The sequence below is a fragment of the Salvelinus alpinus genome, chromosome 5, assembly GCF_045679555.1.
Source record: "Salvelinus alpinus chromosome 5, SLU_Salpinus.1, whole genome shotgun sequence".
NCBI lineage: Eukaryota > Metazoa > Chordata > Actinopteri > Salmoniformes > Salmonidae > Salvelinus > Salvelinus alpinus.
In genome coordinates, this window is record NC_092090.1 from 48,320,314 (window position 1) to 48,343,510 (window position 23,197).

Consider the following 23,197-nt stretch of genomic DNA (forward strand, 5'->3'; position numbering starts at 1 on the left):
CCAGAAGCCCCAAACATCTAAAGAATAAGCTACAAGGTATACTAGGCCCAAGGTATTGAGGGATGCATTTTCTGTTTGTCGAGATTGACATCTATTTATTGCGGTGTTGAAAATGCAAAACACGATATTGAAGTGCCCGAAGTCGGTATGCTTTGTTTATTGGTTGTGGAGTGCATTGGCACAGAAACTTGTTCGTGAAAAATGTATTGCAAATACATTATATGAAAATCTGATTTCCCCCTAGCTGATCATTGTCTGCAGCGGGCACTGATTGTAGTGTTACTCTTCAGCTCCACTATATGCATTGCGTTGCCATCAGTGTCACGTAATGTGAAGTTTTACCTGCTACACAGAGTTTGTTGTTTTGAGAGAGGAGCAGAGTATTTTCTATTTTGCCTACTGTACCATATTCATCGATTATGCGTAAGTACAATAGCTTTGGTCCAGTTTTTCACAAGTACTCACTAAATTGTTGCTAGTGGTTGTACTAAATGATCCTCTAATTTCACAAGCTGCTTTTGAACCTAGCTAGTCAACGTAACTAGAATGAATCTTTGAAGCCAGCCATCGATATTGGAACCTCTGATTTCTTGAGTTTGGACGCTGACATTGGACGTGACACATCGCGAGCACAACAGACAGTGAAGCAGCTTTCATTGATTTCAAAGGAAGCATTTCCTCAATGGCAGATGGCAATGCCAAACACCCAATGGCTACAGTGTAGCAGGGCCATAATGAAACAGGCAGAGAGAGTGAGTTTGTCTGTGGTGGTCGGCGAACCCTCAACCTTCTGGCCCGTAGCCCTATATGACATCGACTGTGCCACAAAGTGGCAAAGTCGATATCCAAGTTCATAAACAAAGGGTCGTTAGTTATTTGAGGTCGTAAACATTATTTTTTGTTAATTTCCATTAGGGCAAATCAAGTCAGACATCTTAAAATGGAAATTACAAACTTCAGAAGCCATTTTAAGCCTTGAATGCACTACAAGTTTGCATTTCCAAATTCCTGCAACAGGATGATCAAATTAAGATCCGGCATCTGTATACCAATGTTTAATCTGTTTTTAAAGTCGTTACAGTACATGCATACATGTTTCCCATTCCTTCCTACTGCAGTTCAATGGAAAAGTAGAAAAGTAGTTCATGTAACCATGGCGACAGGCAGGTACTACTTACTCTCCAGGTTCCCAGCCAGTAGGTAGAGCCAGGTGAGCAGGATGACGGCGGTCAGAGACGCCACTAGCAGCTTCAGACGACCTCGAAATGGTAGGTGCATGATGGGACAGCCGGGTGGGGGCAGGGGTGGGAGGTGATGGGTCAGGGCTCAGGTGGGGCTCAGTCGCTCATCTGCTTCCTGCTGCATCCTCTCATCTGGAGGGAGAGATGAGGAGATAGAAGGTTAGTATGATGCTGTTACAAAATGCTTTAGTGGCATAACAGTGCAGTTTATATTCAAGCAAAGCAGAAGTTAGGACACGGAACTGTCATGGGCACAATTAAAATATGTAATCTCACAACACAAATACAGAAACCCGCACGCACATACACAGTTTATTCACAGCCAGGCATTGTGCACAACTGGCAATAAGTGCAGGTAGACTCTCTCATTCTCCATTTCCTTAGCTCTCTTTCTACCTCCCTCTATGTATAATGGCTATAAGAGTTCCAGGTCCTCTCTTTGTTTTATGATGAGCTTAATTAATCACGTTTCACCTTAATTAGATGCAGGCCTGAAGGAAACAAGATTGGATGCAGCTGCCAATTAAAAAAGAGAAGTCAAAAAATATTTGGGAGTTTATAAAAAGAAGAGTGTCTGGCCTTTGCTTTGTTGTTGTGAAAATTCTGGTGAGCGAGAGAGGAGAAAGTGTAAGGTTAGGCATTAATGTTAGCGGTGTGTTTAAGGTTTAAAATCTGATTTTATGACTATCAGCTAGTGACCACTCTGCAGAGTTGACTCCAGCGTAAGATTCATGACGAAAAACGCTAACCTGTGGTTTTTATCTACTTGACACTAGCACACACACACCCTCAAGACTGTCAAATGAACATCCGGCCCTTCAGTGTGCAACTTTACTTAACAAAAACACAGATGCTTAACTTGGTTGCTCGAGGTGTGTGTTTGTTTGCTCAAGGGCTCTCATTCCTACGGATTCTCATCACCCCGTTCAACTATCATCTTGACACGGCACTTATAGCTCGCAGACTCTAAAACAACAAGGACAAAGAGCACTGCTGATAATGCCAGAGAGAGAGACAAGCAACAATACCACAACATACTGGAGAGAAACTTCGACATGTGCAGTCTATTAACCAAACGTATAATTCAACAGACAATTATATTAGTAACAATAACACAACAACCAAAGCCATTGCTGGGTCACAGTCAGAGTAAGTGACGGCTGTGGAGAGACTTTGTACATTGGATAGGGAAAGAGAGCCAAGGCCTGCAGATACAGAAGAGAAAGGAGAGAGGTGTTCAACCGATTCAGCCACCTCAACGAGCCCCTCTTCAGGACGAGGGTTGGCCACCCCTGCCTTAAAAGGATAGTTCAGCAATCACCTCAAATCTACAGTTGATTCAACTATAACATCAAAATACATTCACGTCTATTACGGATACAGGTATCCTGTGTGTATTTCTTTTCTCTCCTTCTCCCCTCACAGGTGGCAATAATCATTCCCCAATCATCAGTCACCAATCAGTCGCTAATCAGAAGACACCTGCTCCTTTTCTCTTACCCTATCACATTCCCTTTCCCTTGGTTTAAAAACCCTGTCAGTTGTTTTCTCTGGTGCTCAATCTATCAGTCATGCAATCTCTCTGTAGATCTCTTGTTTGGTTAAGCAACTACATGTCACTTTGTCTGTTATCCTGTGAGTATTGTTTTGGCGTTTGACTGTTTGTTTGATGGTAGGAAAAGGGGGTACCAAGACAAGTCGCCCATGGGCATACACTACCCGTAAGAATACTTTGTCTAAGAATACTAGTTAGAACTGGGTGGACTACCCACTGTATTTTTGGTTAGTTAGTTAGCTGTATTGAAGTAGTCTAGTTTGGGGGTGTTTTTGGATATTTGTTTCTTTCCTTGGGTCCAGTTCAGCCCCATTTCCTGCCCCCCCCCCCCCCCCCCCCATTACTGTGTGTTTACAAATAAACCATGAGTGTTTGACGTTAGATTTATGTTGTCTGTGGTTATTTGTTGTCACTTTTTCACTGTTATAATTTGCATGAGTTATGTTACGGGTCTCATTGCCCCCCCTCCCCCCGCTAGACTGTGGAGCAAAAGGGATTTGTAACAATGTCTAATACCTCATACATTTCCTTGCTGTACTTTTTTAAGCACAGTTACTGCTCTTTGCCTGCCAAAGTATAGTAAGTGTGATCCACCCAATATTGAGGTTAGGCCCTGGTCAAGGTGAGATCAGGAAGGGGATTTTTCCCAGAAACCCTTGGCTGCATCAAGTGATAAATACTGTAAGACATCTGCTTTTTAATCTTTCATCAAATGTTTTCTCTTTTCTGTGTGTGTAAGTGCTGAAAATAAACCATTCTGAAATTATTTACACCAGTTGTAAGCATAGCCTCAACACTGAGGTCATATTTCGTATCTCTTTCTCCCTCCCCCTCTTGCCTAGAACATAAAGTAACTTTATCAAGTTCCCATGCTTTTAAAACAAGGATTCTGTTTCCCGGAACAGCATAGATCACTCCCGTTACCGGTTTTCGTTCTGTTCCTTGAAAAAGTGTTTTACAGTTTTCGGCTCTATTCCCTGAACCGGTTCCAACCCCTGGTTTAAACCCTATCCCAAACCTTAACCCTTACCTTAACCATTTTGAATTAATGCCTAAACTTAACCATCAAAATGTCTATGCTTATGGATAAAAGTCGGATACTGCAGTCAGACCATCAGATTTGGTTGGAAATAGAATGGAAACTAAACAGAACATAACAGAATACAACACTTCCTTGTGGAAATTCCACATTATTGTAGAGCATAGTTAATGGTGCAAAGGGAAACCTGCCTGTTCCTGTATTTCTAAGCACGGCTGTCAATCAAACATGGCTAATGAGGAACATATAATGCAATTAAGAGCTGAAGCCATTGTGTCTCTGTTTAAAGGCCTTTAGTGAGGCGTGGTGGCAGCATCATGCTGTGGGGATGTTTTTTATCGGCATGGACTGGGAAACTGGTCAGAATTTAAGGAATGATGGATGGCTCTTAATACAGGGAAATTCTTGAGGGAAACCTGTTTCAGTCTTCCAGAGATTTGAGACTGGGACGATTCACCTTCCAGCAGGACAATGACCCTAAGCATACTGCTAAAGCAACACTTGAGTGGTTTAAGGGGAAACATTTCAACGTCTTGGAATGGCCCAGTCAAAGCCCAGACAATCCAATTGAGAATCTGTGGTATGACTTGAAGATTGCTGTACACCAGTGAAACACATCCAACTTGAAGGAGCTGGAGCAGTTTTGCCTTGAAGAATGGGCAAAAATCCCAGTGGCTAGATGTGCCAAGCTTATAGAGACATACCCCAAGATACTTGCAGCTGTAATTGCTGCAAAAGGTGAATCTACAAAGTATTGACTTTGGGGGGGGGGTGAATATTTATGCACGTTCAAGTTCAGTATTTCTTTTTATTGTTTCACAATAAAAACATATTTTGCATCAAAGTGGTTGGCATTGTCATTCCCTGACCTGAGATCTGTTTTTATATTTTGGTTAGGTCAGGGTGTGACTAGGGTGTGTACGTTAGTTTTTGTATTGTCTAGGGTTTTTGTACGTCAAGGGTTGTTGTAGGTCTAGGTGATTTATATGTCTATGGTGGCCTGATATGGTTCCCAGAGGCAGCTGTTTATCGTTGTCTCTGATTGGGGATCATATTTAGGTAGCCATTTGCCCTTTGGTGTTTGTGGGTTCTTGTCTATGTGTAGTTGCCTGTCAGCACTCATTTGTATAGCTTCACGTTTTGTTCAGTGTTCATTCTTATAATAAAGAATGTACGCATACCACGCTGCGCTGTGACAGGCATGTTGTGTACATCAAATGATACAAACCCCTCCCCCAAAATCTATTTTAATTCCAGGTTGTAAGGCAACAATATAGGAAAAATGGCAAGGGGAGGTGAATACTTTTGCAAGACACTGTGCAATTTATATCTAGCCCTATAGGACATATAGAGATTTGCATCTGGCATTAGTGTGTAAACCTAAGCTTTAGGGCCTAACTTTACACTTGCCAAATAGCCTACAAGGCACTCCACTAAAGCTTTTGGGAACAGGCAAAAAAAGTTTAATGTCGATCCACTGAGGCAAAAAGGACAATGTCAGAGTTTTTAAATCAATAACAGAAAAGCTGCTAAATGGAGAATTGAAAAGTAAGTAGGGGCCATAAAATGTATGTTTTGGAAAGACTTGGTGAAGTGGTGAAAGAGGATGATAGCAGTGTTGGCTATGTTATGTGTGATGATTGTGAGGCGCTATATAAATTTGACAGTCACAAGACGGGGACTTCAAATAGCCCTATGACACGTCAAGGGAACTGTAGCCTACTGTTCAGATGGGTTAAATGGAAATGGAAATCTGGACATTGACTGTAGGTCTATAACTTCTCACAGTCTTAACATTAACTCATGCAGAATTAAGCATTTCTTGCAGTAAATTGATACCAATAAGCTCAAGTCAGAATTAGACGTACATCCATGTTTCTCAAACATAACATTTTGTGTTTAAGTGTTTAGGAATTAAATCCACATTTTTAAGGTTAGGCATTAACTCCGAATGGTTAAGGTAAGGGTTAAGGTTTTGGGATAGGTTTACAACAAAAATCTCAAAAACAACTTTCTATTGCTGGATTCAAACATGCAACCTTTGGCACCAGAGGCAGTTGCTTATGCCCATCCACAATCCCAGTCCACAACACCATAGCAAAATCAAAACCTACTTGAAGGTAACAGCACTCACTGTTGCCCCTTGTGGACAGTTTACACGTCATCGGCAGACATCCTCAGACATGGATGGACGTCGAATACTGACTTGTATCACAGGAGACCTGGCTGATTGATACACCCAAATGTACATTTTGACTCGAACAGGAGTGGAGAAATTATTTCTTTCTTTCAGCATTCTTGAGTGAATGCGAATGTGCAGTTGGGGACCATCAGTAGAGGTGTTAACTTTATAAGCATAATATATTTTGCACTGAAAATATTACCCTTTTTTGTTATTGCATTTTCTCCCCGGTCCCTAAATGTCTTTGCTCCACGAAGGAAGCAGAGACAACAGAGAACTGTAGCGATGTCAACTACACTAAAAGTAGAAAGTCTCAGCTGAGATCTGGAGTTTGGAGGGTGTTTGAAAGTCAACCCAATGCAAGTGTTTTAATGCACAGAATGTGTTTTAAACAGAAATGAAGTACTCTGAAACACCCAAAGTGGTGCTTCAACCTTAATATGGGTGTTTTTAAGGGGTTTTAGTGCACATGAAAAGGCAACATCAAAACACAAAAACTGTTTATTATACAATCAATGGTGTATAGCTTAAATATTGAATGATGACAAGGGCCAAAGGAGAATATTTGTTGTGGAATTCCACCTTATTTCAATAATTTAATAAGACAGATTAGAAACAGGAGGGCAGTAAAATTGTACATTTCATTGGAATTTGACCCACTCAACCACACTGTATGAAATTATTCTGGGGTTAATTGAAATTAACTCAAACAACCAACATATAAACTCAGCAAAAAAAGAAAGTCCTCTCACTGTCAACTGCGTTTATTTTCAGCAAACCTAACATGTGTAAATATTTGTATGAACATAAGATTCAACAACTGAGAAAAACACCACAGACATGTGACTAACATAAATTGAATAATGTGTCCCTGAACAAAGAGGGGGTCAAAATCAAAAGTAACAGTCAGTGTCTGGTGTGGCCACCAGCTGCATTAAGTACTGCAGTGCATCTCCTCCTCATGGACGGCACCAGATTAGCCAGTTCTTGCTGTGAGATGTTACCCCACTCTTCCACCAAGACACCGGCAAGTTCCCAGACATTTCTGGGGGGAATGGCCCTAGCCCTCACCCTCCGATCCAACAGGTCCCAGACGTGCTCAATGGGATTGAGATCTGGGCTCTTCGCTGGCCATGGCAGAACACTGACATTCCTGTCTTGCAGGAAATCACGCACAAAACGAGCAGTATGGCTGGTGGCATTGTATTGCTGGAGGGTCATGTCAGGATGAGCCTGCAGAAAGGGACCACATGAGGGAGGAGGATGTCTTCCTTGTAACGCACAGCATTGAGATTGCCTGCAATGACAGCAAGCTTAGTCCGATGATGCTGTGACACACCACCCCAGATCATGACGGACTCTCCACCTCCAAATCGATCCCGCTCCAGAGTGCAGGCCTCGATGTAACGCTCATTCCTTCAACGATAAATTTGAATCCGACCATCACCCTTGGTCAGACAAAACCGTGAAAAACCTTTTTACTGTTTTATTTCTTTACCTACCTATTGTTCACCTAATATCTTTTTTGCACTACTGGTTAGAGCCTGTACGTAAGCATTGCACTGTTGTTCACCTGTTGTATTTGACGCATGTGACAAATAAACTTTGATTTGAAGAGCACTTTTTGCCAGTCCTGTCTGGTCCAGCAACGGTGGGTTTGTGCCCATAGGCAACGTTGTTGCCGGTGATGTCTGGTGAGGACCTGCCTTACAACAGGCCTACAAGCCCTCAGTCCAGCCTCTCTCAGCCTATTGCGGACAGTCTGAACACTGATGGAGGGATTGTGCATTCCTGGTGTAACTCGGGCAGTTGTTGCCATCCTGTACCTGTCCCACAGGTGTGATGTTCGGATGTACCGATCCTGTGCAAGTGTTGTTACACGTGGTCTGCCACTGCGAGGATGATCAGCTGTCTGTCCAGTCTCCCTGTAGCGCTGTCTTAGGCGTCTCACAGTACGGACATTGCAATTTATTGCCATGGCCACATCTGCAGTCCTCATGCCTCCATGCAGCATGCCTAAGGCACGTTCACGCGATGAGCAGGGACCCTGGATCATCTTTCTTTTGGTGTTTTTCAGAGTCAGTAGAAAGTCCTCTTTACTGTCCTAAGCTTTCATAACGGTGACCTTAATTGCCTCCGTCTGTAAGCTTTTAGTGTCTTAATGAATGTTCCACAGGTGCATGTTCACTAATTGTTTATGCTTCATTGAACAAGCATGGGAACACAGTGTTTAAACCCTTTACAATGAAGATCTGTGAAGATATTATGATTTTTACGAATTATCTTTGAAAGACAGGGTCCTGAAAAAGGGGCGTTTCTTTTTTTTTGCTGTTTACTTCATTAAAATGAATGCAAGTCGTGTAGAGCCCGTGGTCTAGCAATAATGGACACGGCTTAGAAACGCCACCCCTCTATCCACCGAAGACCGGGGTTAAATTCCCCGCTCCAACCCTTCGATCCCGGGGTGTATCACATCCGGCCATGATCGGGAGTCCCATAAGGTGGCGCACAATTGGCTCAGCGTCGTCACTGTAAATATCAATTTGTTCTTAACTGACTTGCCTAGTTAAATTAAGGTTAAATTAAAAAATACAAAAACTAAACGTTCTGGTGAGCAAGAGTTTATTTAGTCTATAACGACAGAAGCAAAGCTGCACGTATCTAAATATAGACAAGTTGACTAACAAATAGTCTACCAAAATGTCCGAAATTATAAGCAGAAACATATTTAAATTAGGCAAAAAAACAATCCTGCACCCCCTGTCAAAAAATCATTCCGCCTTCCCTGACTGTAGCCTAATGCACATATTCTATATCTGCGGGTTAGGATCAGGTGCAGGCATCCGATTTTCACTTTTATCACATATAGTCGGGTGGTTGTGGATGGGTTATTAGCAATTACGGGCGGGTGAACAACCACCAGCATGTGTGTGAATGTGTGTGTTAGTGTTTGGTTGGCTGACTATGTGTGTGTGTGTCCTCATGTATTGTTGTTGCAGCCTCCCTAGATCACTTCTGTTCATTTCAAATCAGGCTTTATGTCGCTTGGGGCAATATACGGTAATGGAGTCTGTTCAGGCGTGTGTCAGGGAGATGACAGAGAGATGCAGCGCGCGCGCACACACACACACACACACACACACACACACACACACACACACACACACACACACACACACACACACACATTTCTCTCTTCTGCATTTTTCTCAGAGCAGGGTAAGAAACCCAATTATCACCCCGGTCAATAATCTGTGCTCACATGATGGTTCACACACTTCACAGTAACAGCAGGGTGTTTTCACATGAAACTGCAATTTAGACAGTTAGACCCTGCTACTCATATCACATCTGCTGGAGCTCTGACTGCTATCATAAGAGAAGCAAATCAAATCAAAGTTTATTGATTTGCAGATGATGTTATCGCAGGTTTTTAACTCCAACAGTGCAGTAATACCGAGCAATAATAATACAATTTTCAAAAGTACACGCATAATTGAGAAAAATGAAAAAATAAATATCAGAATGAGCAATGTCAGAGACAGGAAAATAAATATATATGTGTACATATAATAGATAGAGTGCATTTGGAAAGTATTCACACCCCTTGACTTTTTCCAAATTTAAATGTTGTTACGTTACAGCCTTATTCTAAAATGGATTAAATACAACATTTTCCTGATCAACCTACACACAATACCTCATAATGACAAAGTGAAAACAGGTTTAGTCATTTTTGCTAAGTTATTTAAAAATATATATATATTATTTACATAAGTATTCAAACCCTTTGCTATGAGACATCATTGAGATGTTTCTACAACTTGAGTGGAGTCCACCTGTGGTAAATTCAATTGATTGGACATGATTTGGAAAGGCACACACCTGTCTATATAAGGTCTGACAGTTGACAGTGCATGTCAGAGCAAATACCAAGCGATGAGGTCGAAGGAATTGTCTGTAGAGCTTCGAGACAAGATTGTGTCGAGGCACAGATCTGGGGAAGGGTACCAAAAAATGGCTGCAGCATTGAAGGTCCCCAAGAGCAGTGGCCTCCATCATTCTTAAAACAGAAGAAGTTTGGAACCACCAAGACTCTTCCTAGAGCTGGCCGCCCGGCTAAACAGAGCAATCGGGGGAGAAAGGCCTTGGTCTGATGAAACCAAGATTGAACTCTTTGCGCTGAATGCCAAGCGTCACGTCTGGAGGAAACCTGGCACCATCCCTACAGTGAAGCATAGTGGTTGGCAGCATCATGCTATGGGGATGTTTTTCAGCGGCAGGAAATGGGAGGCTAGTCAGGGTCGAGGGAAAGATGAACGGAGCAAATAACAGAGAAACCTGTTCCAGAATGCTCAGGACCTCAGGCAATGCAGGAGTGGCTTTGGGACAAGTCTCTGAATGTCCTTGAGTGGTCCAGCCAGAGCCCGGACTTGAACCCGATCTAACATCTCTGGAGAGACCTGAAAACAGCTGTGCAGCGACTCTCCCCGTCCAACCTGACAGAGCTTGAGAGGATCTGCAGAGAAGAATGGGAGAAACTCCTCAAATACAGGTGTGCCATGAAGAATATCCTGTAATCACTGCCAAAGGTGCTTCAACAAATTACTGAGTAGAGGGTCTGAATACTTATGTTAATGTGGTATTTCAGTTTTTGATTTTTAATGCATTTGCTAAAATTTCTTAAAACCTGCTCTACTTTGTCATTATGGGGTATTTTGTAATAAGACTAAGATAACAATGTGTAAAAAGTCAAGGGGTCTGAATACTTTTCGAATGCACTGTATAAGGAGGATTCTATATGTTAGTATGAATATATGAGAGAGAGAGAGAGAGAGAGAGAGAGAGAGAGAGAGAGAGAGAAAAAAAAAATGTTTTTGCAGTAGTTTTTCAGTCACAACAGTCACACACACACGCACGCAAACACACACTCAGCGTTACATGGTCCGTTGGTCCTTTGATGATTAAACTCGAGCTAATGTGTGTCCTCACGTCTGGCCACCCTCTAAAATCAGCCTTTATCAGTCTGCGTCTCAAAGTCCCTTCTTTTCCTAATCTTCCCCTCTATTCCAATCTCTTCCTCGGTCCTATATCAGAGCACCTCTACAGTGCTGGTAATGGAAAGATTAACACTTCTCCAGGGCCAATCCAGGTTGACACTTCACAGCCTCAGCAATTCACAAACAATGGGCTTGATTATCAGTGAGGAACATTAAAGGGAAACGGCAAAACGCAGCGTCATATGATGCCAGATGCGTCACACAGGCCATATTTCTGTATTTTGAAAGTTACATATCTTCAAAACGTGATTGCTGACATGCAAAACATTTTGGGACTATATCAACAATGGACTAATGAAACAAATACCAAAAGATAGTGTTTGAGTGTAGTTTTCCATTTCCTTCGCAACCACTTCACAGTCTTTACACACTTTACACAAAGCACACACACAAACACATACATACATACATACATACATACATACATACATACATACATACATACATACATACATACAGAGGAATAGAAAGCACATATAGTACTAGAAACATATGGCATGAGGGAATTACATGCTTGAGGGCAGACTAGGATATCATTCCTGGGAGAAAGAGATACATCTATGGAGGACTTTAGTCTAGGAATTCTAAGTGGGAATGGGTTTCAGGTTACTAAGGGCCTAAAGGAGAGAGAGTAAGTGTGTTGTTTAAATGTAACTATAGCTCTGCAGCTGCCTGTAGAAATATGAGAGAGAGCAAGAAGCAAAATAACGGTTTCTGGACAAATATCTATGATCTATGACTTATTGCCTATCTGCTAGCTATCCCTTATCTATCACAGATCATCGGCATCCATCACAGAGGCCCAGAAAAACAGACTTCCAGAATATGGTTTGAAAACTTTCAAGAAACTCCTCTCCTAATGGGAAAAAAAGGTGATTCAGCAGTGTGTACAGTGTATTTGGCTTTTGCTGAACTGTGTGAAAATCTGTTAATCTTTAGGCACGCATGCGCGGACTCTCTCTCTCTCACACACACACACACACACACACACACACACACACACACACACACACACACACACACACACACACACACACACACACACACACACACACACACACACACACACACACACACACACACACACACACACACACACACACACACACACACAGGGAGTGTGCAATCAGAGCCATAGTAAAGAGTAAGGCAAATCCTGTTTAAGGTCATTCAATTCTAGTTTGAATAATAGGTCAATGTCATAATCGTATGTTTGTTGACAATATGAGGGATTGTTTTCTGAGTGGAACACCAGCTGTCACAGAGACACAGGGGAAGGACAAACAATAAAGCTAGAGGCTACGCTAGGTCACCAACGAACTAATCTCACTTCAGTTTACACTACAATTTGCCTGGTTATGCATAAACACACACGGACGCAGGCACGCGCTGATACACACGCACACACAGGCACACGCACGTCCTCCTCGGCCCCCTGTACGGAGTGACGCGACAACAGATTAAGCAGAGTATCCTTCAATGGCCTGCAGGAATAACCATAACAGCAGAGATAGTTACTTTGTCCCATGTGCCCTACTTTGTTGTTCCAACATACCGTCACCTCTGGCGGCTCACTCGCTAAAACAACCACACACTGGATGACTCAATAACAACGTACAACAAAGAAAGACAACGGAACAGAGTACACACACACACACACACACACACACACACACACACACACACACACACACACACACACACACACACACACACACACACACACACACACACACACACACACACACACACACACACACACACACACACACACACACAGTCTAGAGAAGGACATCCGAGATAGTAAACACAGCACACAAAGGTCAAATTCCTGGGGAAAACCTTTAGGAGATAGTACCTTGAGGAAAACAATGATGTGAAAAGATCTCAGAGAATATAGAGCTGCAGGACACAAACATAAAAAACAGAACATTCTGTAGGTAAACCACAACAGATAGAGATACTGTAGGAAGAGAGGGACAGAATAAAAATAATGGGACAGAAGAACTACAATGACAGCACAAATGCTCTATTCACTCAAGGGGGATGGAAGGAGAGAACAGGGGAGTGCTGCTCACCTCCCACTCCTGTTCACACAGGAACACACCACTCGTTCTGTCCCCCTCTCCCTCACACACAGACACAATCTCTTGTTCTGTCTCTCTCTCACCTTTCCATCTGTAAGACGTGCTTGTAGGTCTGGCAAGAACATTTGACAGCTGACAGTGAAAACAAAGCCGACCTACACATACACACAAGCGGACAAACACAGACCCACACAGTTGATAATAACAAGCTATGACCTTTGCACTTTCTTCCTACCTGCGTGTGTGTACGCTCCAATCGTTTGCTCCCCTCTCCGTGTGTTAAGTGTCTGCCAAGCGGGTAGCGGCAAGTCCGCGTTGTTGTGCACAGCCACACTTTCAATAAGCCCCTCCCTTCTCTTCCTCTCCCTAATCCTCCTTTTCTTCTGCGGTTCTCTCTGTGTCTCTGTGTCTCTGTTTCTCTCTGTCTCTCTCTCTGTGTGTTTATGAAAGTAGTCCAACTCGAATAACAGAAAATGTGCAGAAAAGGGGGGAGAGGCTGAAAGGAGAACTAGAGAAAGGGGGAGTGGTGTCACCTTGCACATGGTTAAGCCTCTGTGACAAAAGACAGGAGTTGGTCGGAGCTCTTATTGTCTTTCGCTCTCTTTTTCGTTCTCTTTTAACACAGAGACTGGGTTACCTATGCATTACTGAGTAACCTGATTCCTAAGAGTGGATGATTAACAGTGTTAGTATGTGTGTGCAAGCATTCCTTCAATTCAAATGTAATTCTGTTTCCTGTAATTCTGTTTCTGTTTCCTGCTTCCAAATGTATTGTTTGAATTAAATTACATTCAGAAATTCCGAATTGACCCCAACCCTGATGTGCGCACATGAATGTGTGCACATAAATGCAGACATGGTTGGCTCCAAGTGGTTCTACGTATATTTATACAACGGGTGGGTCTAATTCTGAATGCTGATTGGTTCCATTTCCATTTCGGTGTCTATTTCACAAGTTACCACCAGCTAAAGCTATGATGTTGAAATGCTTATGTTCCATCTCACTGCGCAATCCACTGTCTCATCAGCCCAGCCACGCAATTTATAAACTTGATCTTCACTATAAAAAGCATCTAGACATTATCTCCCATTTCTTTTAAACTAGCATTTGGTTTTCAACAGCGGAAAAATTATTGTTTCAATGTTCAAATTCGATCTCCAGCTGTCCCATAGTAATGAACATGTCGGGACGAGACAGACAGGCAGACAGCTTTTCTCAGCCAGTTGAAATCATAAATCAGCTGGCGTACTTTTTGTGGAAATACATAATGAAATGTCTATAGAAAACAGTTCAAACTAAATGAAATTAAGCTAGTTTGCAGTCTTTCCAGCTTCCGTTTGAAGTGAGTGTGTTAGCTGTGTTGTTGGCTAGCTCCTCTGAACGACAGTGTCCTGACGAGAGAGCACAATTTCTAAGCCATGCGGAATCGCGCATTCTTAGCCCGACTTCGTCTCAGGCCTAACAACACCCGTGCCAATATATCCTCCAAACACCGGCTTCTCAGGCATTATCACTTAAGTAGGGAATGTGTGTCCGTCTATGCATGTGTACTTACATATGTGCATGTGAGTGGGTGGGCTCATGAGACGGGGGAGTACAGCTCTCTAATTAAAGTAGGACACAATGTTGTTTTCGCTAAACAGAAAGCTAGTTGGAGCCTGCGTCTGGCCTGCTATCTAAATGAAGCTGTGATGATGGATCCCCCATTAGGGACAGTAATAACTGGAGAAAGTCTGGAGGGAGATTGAACTGAGCTGAAAGAGCAGAGAGGAGCAGAGGGTACAGTCTCAGCACTCCTTATCTCTTACACAGGAGCACAACGATACTGTATCTACCCATGCAAGGCCAGTCACAGGCATTTCTGTGTGTGTGTGTTTGTTTGTGTGTGTGTGTGTGTGTGTGTGTGTGTGTGTGTGTGTGTGTGTGTGTGTGTGTGTGTGTGTGTGTGTGTGTGTGTGTGTGTGTGTGTGTGTGTGTGTGTGTGTGTGTGTGTGTGTGTGTGTGTGTGTGTGTGTGTGTGTGTGTGTGTGTGTGTGTGTGTGTGTGTGTGTGTGTGTGTAAGAAGAACATATATAAATGCTGAAATGCAATGCAATGCAATCTCAGTCCCTGGAGCACCAGTTTGCCTTTGAGCCTCCAAGCTAAACCAAGCCAGTCAGATGTGGAAACCACTACAAACAACCACACACAGACAACTGGTAGCGGCACTAGCCGTTCTATACCATTACCAAAAAAGAAAACACCCTGATGAAAGGACAGTGTTTCATACAGCACTTCTACAGGCACCGGTTTTAAGATTTTATATTGCAAACGGACCTTTAGTTCAACTGGTTTCACTGCTTTCCTCTCGTCTCCAATGCTCTTTCTCCTCTGGTTGCTTTGGGTAGAAGTTACCCATAGTCACAGTTATAGATCTAGGATCAGCTTACCTTCTGCCATTCCTCACCATTAGATGAGACGCAGACAGAACTGACCTTAGATCAGTGTCCAGGGTTGTTGGCTGAGGATCCAGTGGCTGTCAAACCAGATGACTAATGCAGGTTAACACCTCTTCTCATCTCCTAATTATGGGGTTAAGGGTCACCCTGGCGGGGCCTTGGCCAGTAAACCCATAGTCCCCTCACCCAAACACCAATACAGGGGGTCCGACATAAACAGGGGGGGGTTCCCAGGGTTGGGTTTCCCCAGCACCATAAAAGGAGTGGGAAGGGGGAGAGAGAGAAGGGAGTTTACATGGTTTAGGTTTCCCTGGCTCCCAAAGGGTGTCCCATATAAATAGGTGGGTAGGAAACAGTGGAGAGAGAGAGAGACAGAGACAGAGAGAGACAGAGAGACAGAGAGACAGAGATTGGGTTTCCATGGCACCTGCTGTATTTCCCCTCCAAGAACCTTCTGGAACGAGACCTGCGGGGATATCCACCCTCTCTTACCTCTCCATGCTTCCTAAGAGAAACCCAGTAGCCCTATCTCAGTGCCACTTGTCTGCTCTGCCTTCCAAGGGAGACGTGGCAGGGAAGGCAGCTACAGTGTTAAAAACACAGGATAAACAAGCTGCCCGACAAACTTTTGACGGGTACTGTATATGATGGAGTGTATACACCTTACGGACAGTATATGAATAGAAAATGTGTGTACTGCAGTAGTTATATGGGATGAGCCTTGATTAGAATACAGTATATACTGTACATATGAAGTGGGTGAAACAGTATGTTAACATTATTAAAGTGACCCGTCTCTGAGATGCAGGGTTGAGTGCCGTGTGGTAGCCGACTAGTAACAGTGACTGAAGTCCAGGGCAGGGTATGGGGCGAAGGCCGGCTAGTTGGTAGAAAATGTATGTAAAATATGTTGGTAGTATGAGGGTTATTGGATGAAACATTGGCTACGCTATCGCTGCGGCTCGGCGCCTTCAAAAACAACAACATCATTAACTTAGTAGTTAATCGTCCAAAGCTGAATCCCTAAAAACAGAGATCATGAAGACAAAGATCATGTAATATCAGATAAAATCTCCATGTATGAGAAAAGGAGAGAGCCAACTATAAGGGTTTCTCAGCTGACAGAGAGCAATAGAGGAATAGAGAGGGAGAGCAAAAGCGAAAGCGAGAGAGAGAGAGCTAGAGAGAGGGGAAGAGAAAGAGAGATGGAAGTGTGACAGTAGGCCTTATGGGAAAAGGGGGAGGAAAGAGGGACTGTTTATGAAGAGGAGATGAGCGGAGGGGAGTGCAGTGGGGAGAGGGATGATAAAGGATGGGGTAGAGTTTATTTTCCCAGTGGAGCAGAACCACCATTTCTTACCTTCCAAAGCAGAAGATGAGAGGCATTTATCTCTCTGAAAGAGTAGTGGATGAGGGGGGGAGGAGAGGAGGAGTGGATAAGATGGACAAGAGGAGGGGAGAAGAGGAGAGGGAAGAGAATGGGTGGAGGTAGGTTTAGAGATGGAGAGAGGGGAGGGAGAAGTGTAACGGATGGAAAGAGGGGAAGAGGGGCATTGAGGACAGCAGAAGTGTAGAGAGGGGTGAGGAGGAGAGGAAGGGCTGAGGATGCACACTTCAGGGAGAGGAGAGACTTCCATTATGGGCTTGTATGAATCACATCTCCTCTCTTTTAATCTCTTCCATAATGTTTTCTCTTTCAATATGAAGAGTTTATTTCCAAAATGCTACGTCAACCAGTTGTTCACGTGTTTTTTCATCAGAAATGATTGCTTATGTCATGCCCTGACCTTAGAGATCCTTATTATTCTCTATGTTTGGTGAGGTCAGGGTGTGACTCGGGTGGGAAATTCTATGTCTTCTGTTTCTTTGTTTTTGGCCGAGTGTGGTTCCCAATCAGAGGCAGCTGTCTATCGTTGTCTCTGATTGGGGATCATACTTAGGCAGCCCTTTTTCCCACCATTAGGTTGTGGGATCTTGTTTTCTGTTTAGTTTCTTAGCCTTACAGAACTGTGCGCTTTCGTTTTTTTGACTTTGTTATTTTGTTTGGTGTCATCAATAAAGTTACGATGTACGCCTACCACACTGCACCTTGGTCCGGTCATTCTACACATGAGAGCCGTTACAGCTTATGGGTATGTTCATGTGTGTGTAAAATATGACAGCCTTCAGATTTTTTTATTCATAGATTTTAGATTAAAATATTTTTTTTGAAAAACGCTATATATCCATTGTTGAACTGGAATGGAATGTTCGAATCCTGTATGTTTGACTGTGACATGTGGTTGTCTCAACTAACTATCTTAAGATGAATGCACTAACTGTAAGTCGCTCGAGTTAAAAGCATCTGCTAAATGATAACAATGTCAAATGTAAAGGTATTACATACAGATCTCATATTACTGTATTGATTTTTTTTATTTTTTATATAATTGTATCATTTGTACAGTTCTTTATTAAAAACATAGTTATTTGTTATATTTCACTGTAAAACCTAGCAGTACTACTTGTTTCTCTGAGAGTGAGGCGAATACTGTATATAGCATGATTATTTGTGTCTCTGAAATGAAACCGTCAAAAATGATAGATTTTAAACAAATACATGTTTGTTATTAAACAACCCAATGCCATGATTATATCGTGAAAAAAAACACACCTGAACATGTACGTATGTAGCGTTTTGGAAATAAACTCTTCATATACTCCCTGCCAGTCTAAACAACTGCCAGTCTAAATAAACATATCTTCATTGGATTATACACAGTTACCATTTCTCCCTGTCAATAACTACTGGTGGACTCACACACAGGACTATTTAAAACTTCCACCCCACTGCCTCCCATTTCCATCCCTATAACACTCCTGCCCCCCACCATCCCTAAAACACATACACTGAGTGCAGAAAACATTAGGAACACCTGCTCTTTCCATGATATAGACTGACCAAGTGAATGGTAGAAGGTGCCAGGCGCACAGGTTTGAGTGTGTCAAGAACTGCAACGCTGCTGGGTGTTTCACGCTCAACAGTTTCCCCATGTGTATCAAGAATGGTCCACACCACCCAAAAGACATCTAGCCAACTTGAATACAATTGTGGGAAGCATTGAATTCAAACATGGGACAGCATCCCTCTGGTATGCTTTTGAGTCCATGCCCCGACGAATTAAGGCTGTTCTGAAGGCAAAAGGGCGTGCAACTCAGTATTAGGAAGGTGTTCCTAATGTTATGTACACTTAGTGTACCTATACACAACCCCCCACCCCCAAAATGGGAATATCATAATTACCCCTCCCAGTCAGTAACTAATCTGCTGAGGAGAAGGTAGAACTGGACTCTCCAAGTTCAAAGTCGAGAAATATCTCATAGCCTATATGAGCAGCCATGGCCCCTCAGGCACTGCCCATAAGCCACAGCACAGTAGGCTCAGATATACTCTGAGATACTCTAACCTCCCTGTGTGCAAAGTGTAAAGTCAGCACACCACCTGACCCTCTAAGCCCTGTGGGAGAGCCAATCAGGCAGTGCTAAAGACAATAAGCTCCGTCCACTTTCACTGGTCAGGGGTCAGAGGTCAAGGGGTAGGGTGTCAGGGCAGGACGAGAGAGGTATTGTAGTAGAAACTCCTAACACTGACCAGTCAGCTCTGTAATGATGTGTCTGGCTCCTGTGAAGGAGAGGACCAGTGGGATGCTGTGTGTGTGTGTGTGTGTGTGTGTGTGTGTGTGTGTGTGTGTGTGTGTGTGTGTGTGTGTGTGTGTGTGTGTGTGTGTGTGTGTGTGTGTGTGTGTGTGTGTGTGTGTGTGTGTGTGTGTGTGTGTGTGTGTGTGTGTGTTTTATATGAGGTAAGGTGTGAGCCTGTGAACCACATCAAATCCCCACCACCCACGTGCCAGTGTGGATGGTTATACTAAGCGCTCAAGTTTATTACGATCCAATGCCCTGACAGAGACCTTAAGAGTCTCACTGGATATAGCCTGTCACACACCACGACCAGCAGAGAATGTGTTTAACAAAGGATAAACACACGCACCCACCCACACATGCATGCTCACTAGGGCTGTCCCCGACTAAAAAATATCTTGGTCGACCAAGAGTTGTCTGTTCTTTCGACCAATCAATTAGTAAAAATGTTTAAACTAGTTTTTTCCCCCATATATTGACACATCCTATGTGTTTTAATCAAATCAACTATATTCACTGAGCTTGTCTGACGCTTTAAGCACACTCTTTGATTAAATAATGAAGACACAAATGACTAGGGGGTGTCTGACCAGCAATTTATTTGATTGTGCCAGGCCAGGCTCAGACTTGCTGCACTGTGTTAAAAAAAAAGACAGCGAGTGACTGTGTGACTAGCACCCGTTGTCTCTCTCTCCTCCCTGATGCAGCGACCACCACAGAACATCAAAGTCTTTATCGCACTGTACCGTGTTGATGAAGCTGCAACATAATCACAGACATTTCTGACTGAAAAGTTCTGTAACCAAAATCTCTCATTTGTATACGAAAAACATTCCCTATTCCTTCCCTCGGGGCGGCAGGGTAGCCTAGTGGTTAGAGCGTTGGGCTAGTAACCGAAAGGTTGCAAGTTCAAATCCCTAAACTGACAAGGTACAAATCTGTCGTTCTGCCCCTGAACAAGGCAGTTAACCCACTGTTCCTAGGCCGTCATTGAAAATAAGAATTTGTTCTTAACTGACTTGCCTAGTTAAATAAAGGTAAAAACCCTTGCTCTCTTTACGTGCCACATGTATGCATTGCATGCACATGACCAAAGACCTATTTGCACGGGACTAGTATTACTAAAGAGTGTTGATTTTGTCATTATTCCAGAGGACGATTCGGATGGGATTAGTTTATTCCAAACTGCCGCCTGAAATTCTGATTTTAGTTATGAGGGAAGCCTGAAGGTTTTTATTCGAGGCATGAAGATACAATATTTCAACATGTCCAGGTGATGGGGCCACGCTGATAACTAGAACTTGGTTCCCACGTTTCTAAACCATACCAAACCATTTTTGGTATAGTGTCGCCACAATATTTGAATTGAGGAAGTGTGATCATAATCATTAGGATATTTTAGCAATCCGCAGTACGTCCTAAATGCCCCCCAGCCTTCAGATGTGACCTAAACAGTGTTTTAAGGCTATGGATGAGAAAGTTAAGTTATCATTTCCAAGCATTTATGTCAGTTTTGTGCCATCTCAGTGCTAGAGGCGTCACCACAGACCCTGGTTCGAACCCGGGCTGTATCACAACCAGCTGTGATCGGGAGTCCCATAAGGCGGCGCACAATTGGCCAAGCGTCGTCCGGGTTAGGGGAGGGTTTGGCCGGGGTAGGCTGTCATTGTAAATAAGAATTTGTTATTAACTGACATGCCTAGTTAAATAAAGGTTCAATTTAATTTAATTTTAAAATGTTAAAGCATGCTGCTTTGCGCTAACAGCAAGGTTTGCATTAAATAGGTGAAATATATTTGTTTACTGATGCATTTGGCAATATTCAATTAATTCATATGCACAAAACATTCAACAAAAGCTTTCACTGAAAGTTGATAGGCCACATGTAGGCCCTTCAAATACACTACCGTTCAAAAGTTTGGGGTCACTTAGAAATGTCCTTATTTTTGAAAGAAAAACACATTTTTTGTCCATTAAAATAACATCAAATTGATCAGAAATACAGTGTAGACAATGTTAATGTTGTACATGACTATTGTAGCTGGAAACGGTAGATTCTTTATGGAATATCTACATAGGCATACAGAGGCCCATTATCAGCAACCATCACTCCTGTGTTCTAATGGCATGTTGTGTTAGCTAATCCAAGTTGATCATTTTAAAAGGCTAATTGATCTTTTGAAAACACTTTTGCAATTATGTTAGCACAGTTGAAAACTGATGTCCTGATTGAAGAAGCAATAAAACTGGCCTTCTTTAGACTAGTTGAGTATCTGGAGCATCAGCATTTGTGGGTTCGAATACAGGCTCAAAATGGCCAGAAACAAATAACTTTCTTCTGAAACTCGTCAGTCTATTCTTGTTCTGAGAAATTAAGGCTATTCCATGCAAGAAATTGCCAAGAAACTGAAGATCTCGTACAACGCTGTGTACTACTCCCTTCACAGAACAGCACAAACTGGCTCTAACCAGAATAGAAAGAGGAGTGGGAGGCCCCGTGCACAACTGAGCAAGAGGACAAGTACATTAGAGTGTCTAGTTTGAGAAACAGACGCATCACAAGTCCTCAACTGGCAGCTTCATTAAATAGTACCCGTAAAACCCCAGTCTCAACGTCAACAGTGAAGACGTGACTCCGGTATGCTGGCCTTCTAGGCAGAGTTCCTCTGTCCAGTGTCTGTGTTCTTTTGCCCATCTAAATCTTTTATTTTTATTAGCCAGCCTGAGCTATGCATTTTTCTTTGAAACTCTGCCTAGAAGGCCAGCATCCCGAAGACGCCTCTTCACTGTTAACGTTGTGACTGGTGTTTTGTGGGTACTATTTAATGAACCTGCCAGTTGAGGACTTGTGAGGCGTCATGACCCTAAACGTGCCTGCCCCGTGGATATAATCGCGGGGACTGCGTGTTATGAGTCAACCCGCGCATCACTCACACACACAAACAAACTTACCCACACACCACCACATCTGGCTGTGAATATAGATTGTGTTTTAAATGTTTAATGAGGACAAATCTAAAGCAAAGCCATAGCAAGAAATGTTAAGTGTGCATGGATCAAAGCAATGGAGGCCAGGCAGACAGCAGGCTGACAGATGGGGGATAACAACACAGATATCAGCAGAAAGACCCAGTCTAGCGCTGCTGCGCCGAGGCTTATGGAACCACACTATACGAAGCTTCGCAGGGTACAGTTAGAAACACGCATAGACACAGGCATGCAGGCACACACCCTTCCACATTCATACAAGCTGACCTATCTTCCCTGCAACTTGCAGGGTGTGTGAGTGTGTATGTGTGTGTGCGTATGTATCACCAATGCAGAGATCCAGTAACAGGATTACCACTACTGAGACGTATGTTTAAAATCAGACATGCTGTTGTAATAACTAGTTCATATCAATGGCTCTGGGTTTTACATTCAGAACTTTGGTGTACATCACTGTACATTACTTTGAGCAATGAACTCACACACACACACACACAGCAGCCAGCAGCATACCACCCTGCATACCACTGTTGGCTTGCTTCTGAAGCTAAGCAGGGTCGGTCCTGGTCAGTCCCTGGATGGGAGACCAGATGCTGCTGGAAGTGGTGTTGGAGGGCCAGTAGGAGGCACTCTTTCCTCTGGTCTAAAAAATATCCCAATGCCCCAGGGCAGTGATTGGGGACACTGCCCTGTGTAGGGTGCCGTCTTTCGGATGGGACGTTAAACGGGTGTCCTGACTCTCTGAGGTCATTAAAGATCCCATGGCACTTATCGTAAGAGTAGGGGTGTTAACCCCGGTGTCCTGGCTAAATTCCCAATCTGGCCCTCAACCATCATGGTCACCTAATAATCCCCAGTTTATAATTGGCTCATTCATCCCCCTCCTCTCCCCTGTAACTATTCCCCAGGTCGTTGCTGCAAATGAGAA

At 43.1% G+C, this 23,197-nt stretch overlaps 1 protein-coding gene across 6 annotated transcripts in view; it reads right to left on the reverse strand.

The window, feature by feature from the left end:
- Window positions 1-23,197, reverse strand: part of LOC139575066 (xylosyl- and glucuronyltransferase LARGE2s) — a 232,745-nt gene that overhangs the window by 19,964 nt on the left and 189,584 nt on the right. For 3 of the 6 annotated variants that reach the window (XM_071400041.1, XM_071400040.1, XM_071400042.1), the window contains one exon: window positions 1,179-1,373. In XM_071400041.1, the coding sequence (XP_071256142.1) occupies window positions 1,179-1,278 (100 nt within the window). In that variant the 5' untranslated portion in view covers window positions 1,279-1,373. Of the gene's footprint in view, window positions 1-1,178; window positions 1,374-1,544; window positions 1,663-13,399; window positions 13,579-23,197 lie in introns of those variants that run through there. The other 3 variants (XM_071400044.1, XM_071400043.1, XM_071400045.1) reach the window with 3 other exon arrangements.